Source organism: Papio anubis, chromosome 8 (assembly GCF_008728515.1).
Source record: "Papio anubis isolate 15944 chromosome 8, Panubis1.0, whole genome shotgun sequence".
Classification (NCBI taxonomy): domain Eukaryota; kingdom Metazoa; phylum Chordata; class Mammalia; order Primates; family Cercopithecidae; genus Papio; species Papio anubis.
Window position 1 is genome coordinate 51804570 of NC_044983.1, and position 13976 is coordinate 51818545.

Consider the following 13976-nt stretch of genomic DNA (forward strand, 5'->3'; position numbering starts at 1 on the left):
AAGAGAGAGAATTAAAAAAGGGGTGGAGGATGGATAATGGGTAAGATTTTGGCATGTGGAATTCCTGTGCAGGAGGAGAAATCCAGCATTCCAGGGATGGTGGACAACTGGAGGCAAAGGGACAGATAAGCACAGGCTCCAGTATAAGGAACAGTGAGTAACTGCTTATGAAAATGATGGAAAAAGGCAGAGGAGGAAATGGGCAGGTGCTGTTAAGGATGGAGGAACATTTCAGGGTCACTGACTGACTCAATAAAGCTAGCATATAGGAATAAATATGGACATATATAAAAGAATTTATGACAAAATACAAAAGTAGCACTTTACCACTGCAAAAAAAAATAATAATTATTATTTAACTGAGAAAGCTGGGGATGAGTTGAACTTACTGGCTGGAAGTTATTAGACAGCATGGTCTTCAAGACACAGGGTTTATATTTGTTATAGCCACTGATCACCATTAATTCTGGGATGGGAAAAGCCGACAAAACTTAAAAATCTTTAAACAGGGCATCATGGCTTGGGTTATTAACTTCCTTACACAATGAACATTCCTAGGTCATGAGAATCTGTTTACAGGAACCTGCTTAAAAATATCAGGTGTGTGTGAATCCTAATAATAGATCAATTATTTTGAAACAGCAGTTTACTAACATTATTCCAGTAAGACTACTAGTTGCACTAGGAACACTTTGAAAGGAGCCTCAATAAATTATTAAAGTTCTCTAATGACAAATAGAGTAAACCAGAAGTAATACCTTTCCAAAAATTATAATACCATAAAGCAGAAAACCTTATGTGAGGGGCCTTTACTCTTCCCACTCATTCCCTCAAAACCCTAAGACCTTGATGGAGGTGTTATTTTAAATGGACTATCTGCCTGTTTAAAAAAAAAAAAAGATTCAAATTTATAGAATTTTCCACTTGTGCATTTATAATACACATTGGTTTACATTTAAAGTATCTATCTATTGAGTAAAGCAAAGTTAGCCTGTTTACATAAAAAAAAAAATTGTTCATTTTCATCTGCAATAATGGCAGCCAAATACTACAGTAAAGAAGATACTCTGTGTACTCCTTCATGGATACAGTCTCCATCAAGCACCATGCTCTTTTCCCATTCCTTTTCTCAAGCAGACAGAACCTGGGAATTTATGTGCTATGCTGTTAACAGTGTATCAGGGAGAAAAGTATTTTCGTTTCCTTTAAGGTAAAACTATCTCCTCGAAAGAATGGCAGTGACATATTCTGCAAAAGGCAAAAGAGCACAAGTATTTTCCTTCTGTGAAGTCCTTGAACTATTTCATATGAATTTAAAACATATTTAGTGTTAATTCTAAGAACATAGAAATATTGCATTAATTTGCAGAAATTAAACAAGTGAAAAGAGGCGGGAATTGCCACACTGGAATTATGTTCATTTTCTTTACCTCTCTGGAAGTTGGAAAAGGTAAGGGAAGAATTTTTCCTATTATACTCAAAGAGGTGCTATGAGATACATAACAAATTATTTTTACAGTTGGTTTCTGGAAAGGTATTAACCAAATTTTTAGAATTAATACCTGTCTCAGAAGCTGTGTTGCTGACCATTTAGCAGATGAGTTTTAGCTGAAATATGTGTGTGATAGCCATTTTGGTCCACACAAATTGTCAAGGGAGCTTTCTTCAGCAAAATTTTAGGCAAACAGCCCAAAGCTAAACATTATTCTGAAAAACACATAAAAATATTCTGAAAGAATAATTTTAGTACTGACAAATAATAAGTGTTAAATAAATGCTAAATGCCAATTTTATCTCACAGAAACAAGCAACTAATATCATTTTTTGAATTCTAAACTCACCTGGATTAAAGTTTTGATGCATCATCTTTTGACTTTTTTTATTTACAATTTCTATCCTTCCTCTAAAGATACAAAAGTTTTAAAACAAACCAAAAACCTAGCTTTTACATTTCATTTCAACAATATTGTCCTAGAGCCAGCTATTAGAATCTTAATCAAAGGAGAAAATATTTATAATTTGAAGAAAAAATGTGATAGCAAATAGAAAAGTATCATCTATTAAAATTTCAGGAAGATCTACATTATCTAAAGCCATTCTATAATTTTATTCATATATTTTGTGGAATTCACATATCTTATTCTTACAGCAAACATAACACTGTAGGCCACAAGAAGCTGCAGTACTATTGTTTAATTAGCAGCAAATTAATATTTTAAATCCGGTATATGGACAATAAATAGCCTGCTTCTTTGGATGTGAATGTTTAAAATGTAGTATCACTGCAGCTTCATAATGTGATTGCTATTTTACAGAGCTTATACACACACAAAAAATATGATCTTTGTCTATATTTTATACAAATACAACAGTAGTTTGTGAATACATTTTAAGTACATGATATACATGATAAGCCACTTGATTTCCCAATATTACAGAATAGCAATTTTAAATGCAATAAAAATATACAAAATTCGGCCTGGAATGCAGATTTTTTCTTTTCTATTTTGACTCAAAACTTTATCATTAGAACATTTTTAGAGTACTAGTCCAAATACTTTTTCATTAGCTAAAAATACAATTTCAGCAGTCCAGCTTATGTTCAGGTATGATGCGATCCGTTTCCTAATGGATTCCCAGTTTTTGTTAAATTCAAAGGGCTGTTAGTAACATACAGCACGTTCTTCACTCCACACCCTATTATAAAGCCCACTTTCCATTCTGAGTTACAGTCACCTTGTGGACAAAAGCTGGGTTTGTTCTGGTAACATTTGCATGTCCGAGATCTCCTTTTGCAAGTGCACATGAATACATTGTGGTGGTGTAAAAGTTTGTTAATGACAAATTAAGTCACAGTATAAAAATATATTGTACACTTTTACACCTAATGTAGTCCTTTTTCTATGGATAAAAAAATACGACTGAATGAGACAGAGAAGTTTGTAGCACCATGAAGAGTTGTAGCCCAAGTTACATTAGCAGCATGATCCAACATAATATTGAAGGAGTGTTTCTGAGAAGATAAACATTCATTCTGGTTCATCTGTACCACTGAAGCTTATACAATGAAGTGTTTTATACATTAGCAATAGTTCTGTGTCACTTCTAGGCTAGATAACATCAAAAGACACTGCCTTCCATCCTCAGAGGGTTGACAACATCATGGAAAGGGCCTAAGTGCAATCTGAGTGTGCCTTCACCAATGCTGGTCACATGATCTTCTTTTCTATGATCCCAAAGGAGCTCCCTATGGGTTTTTAGCACAAAACTGCACAACTTATGTAGATCTATGTGATCACAACAGACTCTGTGTGTTGTAGACATGGCTGCTGACACAGTGTGAGAAAAACAAGGCACGTTCAACTTAGGCACACATTTACCAGAACTAACAGCCAGCCATTGCTAATGACGAATACTAAACATTGAAAAGATCTCCTCCAATGTCACATGGATCTCAGTAGGCTAGAAGCAACTTGGGTGAACTGGTATTTTTCAACTTACGTACTGGGAAGACAGTGTGCTTTGAGACACGTAAACCTTGTAAAAAAATAAACCATTGTAAAACCTTATGAAAAGACACACACTGATTCTGTGCAATATAGCAAATTGATAAGAAAACACTGTAAAAATGTACCTGTTTAAAATACCATCTACCATTTTTGTACACAAAGCATTATATATCAAAGGCCTACATATATATCATCTAATGGCACTTGAAATGAATTATAATAAGTCTTAAAAGGCATAACCTATAAGCAAGTTTCTGTAAAGGTTTAGATTCATTTTGAAAGTGCTATATCTTGTAATATGTGTAGTATAGAGGTTGACCAAGCTCTATTTTTAAAAAAAATATTGGCCTATAATATGTGTATTGCTCACTAGATGAACGATCCTGAAAATATGTACTCTTTAACATTCATTATTAGCTTAATAAAGCAATCAGCTCTGGCTCATGTTTCAGTCAGTATATGGTTTTTAAAAACCGCTACTGTCCAAATTAACACAATATATCACTATATTCCACAAATAACTAAGAAAAATAAAGCACAAGCAACAAATAGGCAAAAATACACAGCTTGGAAGAAACACTAAATGAAATAAAAAAGCTGCACACAGAGTGATGCATAATCAGCCAGGACAACTGAAGTTTTAAAAAACTGAACTTGGTAATAGGATTTTAAAATGAAAGTTTTAACAGTGATCGATAACTATAAAGGATAGCATTGCTTACAGTGCCAAGATCCTTCCACACTCACACTTCTGTTTGGTGACCTAATTTGTACACACATGTGGAAGTGAAACTGAATGAGGTTCAATATCTTGTCTGAGGTCCAAATTCTAAACTACTTTTATTTAATGTTAATCCCTTTTTTTTTTTTTTTTTTTTTAAACCAAGCTAAGGCACTACCAGAAATTTCAAGGATAATGATTCTGGCCACTGGAGAATGAAAACAGCATTGGCAATACTTATTTTTAATCATATCTAGTTGACATAGAAACAAACAATCTTTTTCTAGGGGGAAAAAAAAGCCAATTCTGTGTTACATCCTTATTAGAATGTTGTGCAATTCAAATAAGCGAGTCTGCCTCATCTTTAATAGAAATTCTCTCAAAAAGGGTTTAGTGACCACTACAGTCAATTTTCAAAACAAATTAGCTGAATTCCCTCTTACTCTGAAGTGTTATTTCAAGTCTGTGGGGGCGGGAACAGGCAAAGAGGTGTACATATGAAAATTAAGACTCCACAATTTTAACACTGGTGCCCTGAAAGATGTGCCTCTATATATTTGAATTTCATGCAGGGCAAGATTTAAGTGTGTGTGTGTGTATGTGTGTATATATATATTTATATATATATACACAGATACACACATATATGGCGCTATTCCCCATTTCCAAAATGCTTTACTTAATAAATCCTGGTACTCCCTTTTTAAAATTAGCAGTGAATACAGCCTACTAAGGCCAATGTCTCAGTTCACTAATTTGATGCCTTCTTAAGTAAATTTTAAACAGAATAAAGTAGTGCTTCCATACTTGCTATTTGTGATTTCTATTTAAAAATAGGTTTTCTATTTGTGCTCTGTCACCAATTTTTTTCCTTTTATATGGTGATTAAAGCAATATTGAACACTAATCATTCAACTAAAGATTTAGGTAAGCAATCTGTTTCATAGAAACTAAAGGAAGCAGTAATGAAGCAGAGCGAAAAGCCTACTTTCAGAACAAATATTCTCCTAACCAAAAGCTAGGAGCAGTTTGAAAAATTTAAAAATGTACTTCCTTATTAACATATATAATTTTAATGCCTTTGGAACACACTTTTTTAATAAATGTAATTTTTCATAATAAAATTTAAATACATAAGTATAAAAACTACTGCTCCTAGGATTAAAAAAATATAGGAGCATGATAAACTATCAGGAGCCAAAGCTCCTTCAGAGAGCAACTTTGATTCTATGAAGTGCGATATGTGTGTGTGTGTGTGTGTATTATATATATATATATATTGAAGCCCCCATTTACATTATTACAATTTACATTTCTCCACAAATTATACTACTCCCAAATATTTTAAATAACGTATTATATTCAGTAATCTGCACTCATTTTTAGAAATTCTTGGTAAACATTGCAATCTGCAGTGATAACTGGCCCTACAAAAAGGAAAGAAGTTTCCATATAGGGCTAATGAGTGCTCAGAAATATTTTTCTTTTTTTTTTTTTTTAAAGAGATATATACTCTTCTAAAAACCTCCCACCCTTGCCCCCGTCCCCAACGGAGAGGGTCCCAAAATAAGGTGTTAACAAGTGCTTAATAGATATGTTTCTTAGGTTAATGTCCCAACTGACCCTTAGAAAAATATATTAATTAGACCTTTAAGAAGATTATGTTGGTTGTCTAAGGTGAGGAAAAGCCTATAATTATTCAGTGAATATAATATATTCTCGATTGTTACTTTCATGTTAACTAAGATAGGCTTGTTTTACTTTACTTTGTTCCCCTCTACAAACTCAACTTATTTGCAACACTCCTATCATTTCCCAGAGAAGCATGAAAGTGGGATTTTACTGTATATATTTCTAGTCACTTAAAACTTTGTGGTAGTTCCTCAGGTAGTTTTCTAATGCATTTAACTTCAAATTCTCCATCCAAAAAATTGCAAGGAAAGATGGATTCACGTTGAATCAGAAAGATAACATGGGGGTAGGACTGTTGTTTTTGTTTTCTGCTTTTGGTTCTTAAGGGAAAGAAAAACATATCAAATTCAACAAGAAATGATATAAGCGATATGCTTTCACTTCACTTCTAAAAAGTCCAGTTTTTAACTGTGGCTACAGGGACCATGATCCCTAGCCAAGTTCCCAAATGTAACCATGTTCTTCACATCTATCTTCCTGCTTAGAAGTCTGTCACCCACAGAGGCTGAGTCAGTCCACTCTGGGATAAACACACCTCATGGCTGCAGTTCCACAATGGCTCTAGATTATGGACTAACCATGGACCAACAATCAAAATAAATTGCTGGCTGTACTTGACCCACCCCTTGGATGTGAAAGGTGGAAAAGACTAAAGAGATCTACCTATGTATTGACTCTGAAGACCCCAATGCCATACATTATTACTATTATTAAATGAAAAGGTAGCATGTTAAGAAGGATGAAACATGACAAAATATCCTGTGTAATAATTTAGGGCCAACTATTAAGTGGCACGAAATGCCATGTCACCTAACAAAGAGTTTATTTTTGCTATAAATACTGATGCTTTGTGTTTAGGGTTTATTTTTCTTAAAGGCTCATAATAAAGATGGCAAATATTTTAGCCAGACAATAGCGAGTCTTCAGAATATACTGCTCTGAAATTATGGTGTATCTAACAAACATCTGTTATCTTCCCAAACTGGACTCTTAATTCATTTGAAGTACTTGATTATTAATCCATTTAGATGCTAGTAACAAAATTTAAACCCTTTAGTTATTCAAAAACATTTTATACAATTTACATTCTATTGCTAAACTTTTAATGAGCCAGATGTCAAAAGGTAGAGCCATTGTTATTAGACAAAAATGAAAATTTTAAGATCTAAAAGTAATTTGAAAATGGGATTTATAAAGGTTTACTACTAATAATGGCTTTCCTATATGGAAAAAAAAAAAAAAACAAAACCAACCTCTTAAAATATGACAATTGGCAGTGAATCAGGACAAAATACCCAGGTAAACATAACTGAACACAAATGGTTCCAAAGCTCGTTTTAAAAGCTAGTTTCTATTTTATACTGGCTTAATGAAAATTTGTATTATACAAAAGCAGAAATTTTTATACTGTTTTAAAGTAGGCACTAAAATAAAAATGGTCATCTAGGGCACGGCTACACATACATTTCTGTAATCAATCCATGTCCCAGAATCCTACTGAAAAGCTTGATGGAAACGTGGGAGGGTGGTACTTGTGCTTAAACTGCTGGTGAAAGCTGCTGACAGTGAGTGCAGAGACCCAAGCCCTATAGTGTTTGCAGGATCCTGAAGATCCTGTGTTTGTGGGGGGAGCTGGGAAACAGAAGAATGTGCTTCTTCCTGGGAATAGCTCATTCCAAGGCTCCCCACTGATAGAGGATTATAGGGAGGACCATTTAAAGGTATGAAATTAAACAACTGAGAAAAATCCAATGCTGGTGTGTTTAGGGGGTCACTGATGGAGATAGAGCTTTTGGATAGGGAGAGGTCCCCTGCACCATCATCTAGGGACCCAATCTGAGGATCCAACCCTAGCTTAGATGATGACGATGCTTGAGAATCTTGGGATGAAGAGGGCACGCCACTTTGTAACTCCATCAGGTAACTCTCAATTTCCCCCTTTAATGGCTGTTCTTTTTCAGGAATAGAAATTGCATATGAGGTAGAACTGAACGGATATTTGAAAGAAAGGTGGTGAGAGGGATGAACAGTGTCCATATCTATTGGGCATGTCATTCCCAAAGGTAAAGTTGTGATCATTTGGTGGGCAGATCCCGAGCTCTGCATGGACTGAAATGGAGTGTTGTAGAGGTTTAACTGCAAAGTGTTTGTGAATGGCTTTGATAACAGTTCACTGGAAGGTAAGGACATCACCGGAAGGAGCTCGTCTTTTATAGGCACAGACACATTGCAGGTAAATGGGTCAAGGAAATCCACTGGTTCTGTTTTGACCTTCAGAAGCTCTTGATTGTGACTCTTCTTCATATGTCGAGTCAGGTGATCCTTTCGCCCAAATCTCTGTGCACAATACTGACAGAGGAAGTCCTTTCTTCCAGTGTGCACCACCATGTGTCTCCGGACATCCTTTCGGGTGTAGAACCGGCGATCACAATGTTCGCACTGGTGCTTTTTTTCTTTAACCCCACCAGACGACTTGCCTGCATGAGATTTAAGGTGCTCCAGAAGCACTCCCGTGCTTTCAAAAGTTTGCAAACATACCTTACAGGTGAGGTCACCACTCGTTGCGGCATGCAAGGCCAAGTGACGTTTAAATCCAAGCTTGGTATTGTAGTTCTTGCCACACTCTTCACACTTAAACGTCTCTTTGTTAGGGTCATGCGTATGGAGGTGATTCTTCAGATGATCTTTCCGGTGAAACATTTTCTCACAATAATTACACTTGTGGGTTTTCTCAGGAGAATGAGTAGCCATGTGCCTTTAAACACAGATATAATCTATAAGTAGTTATCATGACAAAAATGGCATGTATTCACTTTTCAAATGGAAGCTAAACTACTATGCTAACACAGAATTCCCTTAGTAATGGAAACTGTTTAACTTAATATATACCACAAGGATAGTTAATATACCTAATTACTGCAAAACTTGAGCCATTTAAGTTGCCACTTTAGTTTTTGCTGGTTTCCAGCTATCATTACAAAAGCAAATGAGCAAGACTGAATATACTCACGTAAACGTCCTTACCCTTTTCTTGTTGTAATTTCATTCTACAAATGGAAATTCTACCCATTAAGCATTTTATTTTAAAAAGTCCAAAGACACTAACACATAAAAGTATGTGATTCAGAATACTAAAAACTAACCAATGTCTAATCTACTTAACATTTCCTCTCTGCAAATTAGCTGAAAAATGTGTATACAAATACATACGTTTACAATGGCTTCAAACAGCCAACATAAGAGAAAATATAATCTGAAAGACAAATAGAGTTTAATACCTTTGTAATTTGTACTTAGAAACAAAGGCCTTGGTGCAGTCTTGTTGTATGCACTTGTAGGGCCTCTCTCCTGTGTGAGAGTAGGAGTGAACCTTTAATTTCTCAACACTGTTAAAGGCCTTGTCACACAGTTGGCAAGGAAAGTTTTTTCTTGGTTTGGTTTCACCACGCTTACGTTTCCCTGAAGGGACTTTCTGGGTATCTCTTACTTCTGACAAATCACCAGGAATGACAGTGGCCATCGCAGCCTAAACCAGGCCTTCTTGTTGGACACTTGGGAACTGCCCAACTCCACTAAATGATATAGCTTTAGGTGGCTTCTCAAGTTTCATGTGGTCGTAAAAGAAAGCAAAAAGGGACTGGAAAAAAAAATAAGAAACAACTAGTTTGTAACTAAACTCAATTTTTAAAAATTTTATTTGCTATGTGATGCTTTCGAATTAAAAAAGAAACCAATAAAATGGATTCAGCTGGTCTAATGTAATATCATTACATTAGAAACCCCATAGGTTTCTTTATATTTGTCAAAATACATAGAAATGCATTGCTCAGAATGAACAGTTCATACATACCCTGAAATTCCACTTGACACATGTTTTACTTAGGCATAGCAGTAGTGATTTCAGGAACTCTCATGAAGCATCAAAACATGACTCTAAAAAGTGGCATTATTAAGCTTCAATTTTTACAAAGGATGAGAGAACATAAATCTGACTAAAAACGTTTCAGCAAATATTTCAGTCTCTAAAAATCAGTTCGATTTGTGCATGTCAGCTCTAGTCAGACTGCATTATAGGAAAACAGAGATAAGCAACTGTAAACTCTTTTAGGCACCTTGTGAACCAGCAAGTCTGTGGAAGAGGTACTTCACGCAGAGACACTAGAGGCCTGAAAGAGTTGAATGCACCACCCAAAGTGATGCATTATACCAGTGTCATCATACTCTGAGGGATTCCTGAGTCAAGAGTAGAAATGATTCATCTTCCCAACAAATACTAATTCTTCAAATAGTAAAACCTTTTGATGTTTTATTAGGTGAAGCGCATGGTTCTTTGTCATTTTGGGAGAAAGACATGGTTAATGTAATTTTCCTCATCGTTTTTCACATCACAAAAATTTTAGGCACACTGAGGTTAGTAGGTAAATGAGTCAGCAGGCATCCCCGAGAGCTGAGGGCACTGGCCTTTGGACACACCTGCAACCCCTGTGCAGCAGACCTGTGTGGACTTCTGACATGGCACACAACACATCATCAAAGAGGTGTTTAAGGTTGGCAAAAAGGTATGTCAGAGTTTCAATTTGTTATTGGTGCTGCAAAAAAGAATGAAATGTACATATTGTACAGCAAGGAGTATATCTTTTTAAACAAAAAATTTAAAAATCAATTAAAACCTTTAAAAATTCATCGACAAAACGCAGTAAATATTATTGACTCTGTTTCTAGGGTAAGAAAACCAACTCCTCAAAGATCCAATTCTTCAACGTTTGTAAAGGCTATAGAGTGATGTACTTTTTTTCTTTTTTTTAAAAGACAGAGTCTCACTCTGTCACCCAGGCTGGAGTGCAGTGGGGCAAGCATGGCTCACTGCAGCCTTGACTTCCCCGGGCTCAAGCTATCTTCAAGTGCCTCAGCCTCCCGAGTAGCTGGGACTACAGGCACATGCCATTATGCCTGGCTAATTATTTTTTATTTTTTGTAGACACAGGGTCTCACTATGTTGCCCAGGCTGGTCTTGAACTCCAGGGCTCAAGCAGTCCTCCAGTCTCAGCCTCCCAACATGCTGGGATTACAGGCGTGAGCCACCACACCTGGCCTGTGATGTACTTTTAAGAGACCATAGAAATAATACCTGCAACCTCTTTTAAAAATATCTGATTTTTAAATTGAAAACTTGAATATGACTAAATGACTGTTATTAACTACTAATCAATTGATTTTTTCACCCTACTACATGTTTAAAAAAAGAAAACCAACTTCCTTATATCACTTTGTTTTGGCACCAGACTGACACTGACACTTGCTGTCCCAAGCTACTACCAAGCTACTATTAGACTGACTTTCACAGATTCCAGTTACACTTTCACAGGAACTCTAACTATCTACATTTTTGTAAAATTAACTGTATGTTACAATAGGTCTTACTGTATTTTAATGTAAAGGCTGTTTCTAAACAGGCAAAATACAGCAATTATCCACTCGCTTGATTAAAATGGTAAGGCATATGGGTAAGTTCATCACTACTTGCTTCAAGTATCTTTCTTTATTGGGTAGATAAAGGCAAGGCCTTTGTGCTATTCAAATGGTCTAAAAATCCGCCTTGCTGTTTAAAAGTGACATTAACACAATGCAACTGACATTACCAATGGTAACATACGTTCTTTTTGTTTTAGATTTTCTGGATCTCAAGGACTTCTTGCTCTTTTTCTGTTCTATTCTCATTCAAAAGCTAGGTCCTCTGCCTCCCTCGGAAATATCTAAACAGCTATTCTGCTGTGACCAGTAATGACACTATAAACTGGCATAAAGCATTCTACCAAGGCAGGAAACAAACCTTAATTTTCATTATTTGATTTCCTAATCTGATACTTCTATGCACCTATTTAGAACATCGTGGGGAACAAGTTGATCATTTCACAATTGCAAAATCTACAAGGAATGCAAAGTATCTGAATCCCTGTATATAACTAATATCTGAAAATACTTCAAAGACTGGTCATATTTGCCATTGTGTTATAAAATCCAACCATAACAGGCAGAGAATTCCAGTTAAGAAAAACAACTTCTAAGTTATTAAAAAAATTATTAGAAGTGCACCAATATGCAATATACAAACATTTGATTGTACTAAAATTGGTGATAATGAATATGGAGTAACACATGAATTCTGTTATCTTTGGATGTACATACTGAGCAATGAAGATTGCACTGATTTCAAATATTACACTTTTCTAAGACCAGCTGAAATTTTTTCATGGCTGATTAACACCTTTTTATTTTAGTATATTACAAAACTCAAATTAATTATCATAGGTGCATTTCAAACTATAGGATAAGGTTGTGAGCTCAAAATCTAATAAAAGACCACATTCATAATATGCATATCAGTCAAATACTTTAAAGGTGCATGCACAGAATTACAGTGATTTTCAGTTCAATGCATACCTGATTATAGATGGAAAAAGCCTCAGACTTTGATCTTAGCCAGTCCCATTGACTCTTCGTGGAAGAGAGTGGAATCCAATCCTTCCCATTTTGGCCAATCTATGAAAAAAAAGTGAAAATGGACTATCCTCTAAATGGAATCGGTGTGTAAATGATGGAAAATACAGGATAAAAGAATTGCAGTTTCATGGCACATGCTTACATTCCATACTCTGCTTATGAGTCATGCATTAATTTTCACCAACTACATATGTTTATTAGGTCTAAGCACATTTACATGACCAAATAAATGCATAAATAAAAAGTATTACCTAGATAAATAGCAATTTGTGATGCTGAATGACTCCCCACTTCTTTCCCAAATTTATTATTTCTAAAATCTGACTTACCTACTGAAATGGATATTAGGCCTACTGTTTATAAACCAAATGATCAAAATTTTATTGTTTATTAATATTATGGAAGTGACAATCTTAGGCCCCTTTCGGAGGATGTATCTGGAGCCACCCAAAGAACAACAGGCTGCCGGTGAAAGCACTCACGCCCATACTGTGCACACTAGCACAACTGGGGCTTCTCAGAGCTACACCTTTGCTATCTGCAACACCTGCCAATTTATTTTTCAGGATGCTGCAAGGATGGCTGAAATGTAGCAACAACTCTGCACTCTTTAGATTTCAAAAGCATGCAAGAGAAGTTAAATATAGATTTGCTACAGAAGAAGGGGGTGTTAGGAAGAGAGCATCATTTGGTTTAAGAGGTCATTGTTGAAAACTCTTAAAGTAGCTTATAATGTCTATCAGTAGTATGATCATTAGTAGACTGAGATCACACACAGAAAAAAATCTGTTAATTCTTGATTGTACAAGTAAACATGAAAAGAATAATGGTCAAAAGTCAGAATAATCTAGAATCATCTATTGTAGAGAGCACAAGGCATAAGAGATCAGTAAACTCAGAGTATTTTAAAGATGAACATTCAGAAATCATGATTACAAAGGGATAATTAAATCAAACAGTTAAAATATAATAACAAACAGATATGTTAATGACAGGTTAAATAAAAATAACTTTCAAATTCTTAACACAAATCTAAAAATGTCCCCTGTGATAAAACTTTCATTCTTGAAGAATTTGATGATATCTAAATCAAGTATTTAATAGAAGGCATTCAAGCATCATCATAAAAATGCCAAGGGTATATCTGAAAGCAGCAGGTTTTTATAGTTTAAAAGACAAGAAAAGCAAAAATTTAGACCTATAAAAGATATTTTAAACATTAAAGCAAAAGCTCCATTCTTTTGTAAAGCACAGGACATGCATAAATGGAAGAACGGAATTCTGCACATCAAAATTACAAAATAACAACATTAACTTTGTAAATACTTACTTGCCCAGGGCACATATTGAGTTTTTTGTAGGGTAATTAAGAATATGAAAGACCATTTTGTGTCATTATGTTATCTTAAGAATATAAATACCTGACACGTGTGGAGTGTTTTCATCTCTATTATCTCCCTGGAATTCAATGAATCTGAGAGGTGGATGTGTTTACCATCATTGCCATTTTAAGGTGAGAGGCCCACAGAAGATGAACAACTTGACAGCATATG

General features: G+C 35.1%; 1 protein-coding gene across 4 annotated transcripts in view; it reads right to left on the reverse strand.

Moving 5' to 3' along the window:
* Nucleotides 1–2086: 2086 nt before the first annotated feature.
* The window catches only part of PLAG1 (PLAG1 zinc finger), a 50738-nt gene continuing 38848 nt past the window's right edge, over nt 2087–13976 (reverse strand). For 2 of the 4 annotated variants that reach the window (XM_003902772.5, XM_003902771.5), the window contains 3 exons: nt 12364–12462; nt 9201–9559; nt 2087–8677 (listed from right to left, as the gene is read on the reverse strand). In XM_003902772.5, the coding sequence (XP_003902821.1) occupies nt 7417–8677; nt 9201–9442 (1503 nt within the window). In that variant the 5' untranslated portion in view covers nt 9443–9559; nt 12364–12462 and the 3' untranslated portion in view covers nt 2087–7416. The remainder of the gene's footprint in view (nt 8678–9200; nt 9560–12363; nt 12463–13976) is intronic. The other 2 variants (XM_009213055.4, XM_009213057.4) reach the window with 2 other exon arrangements.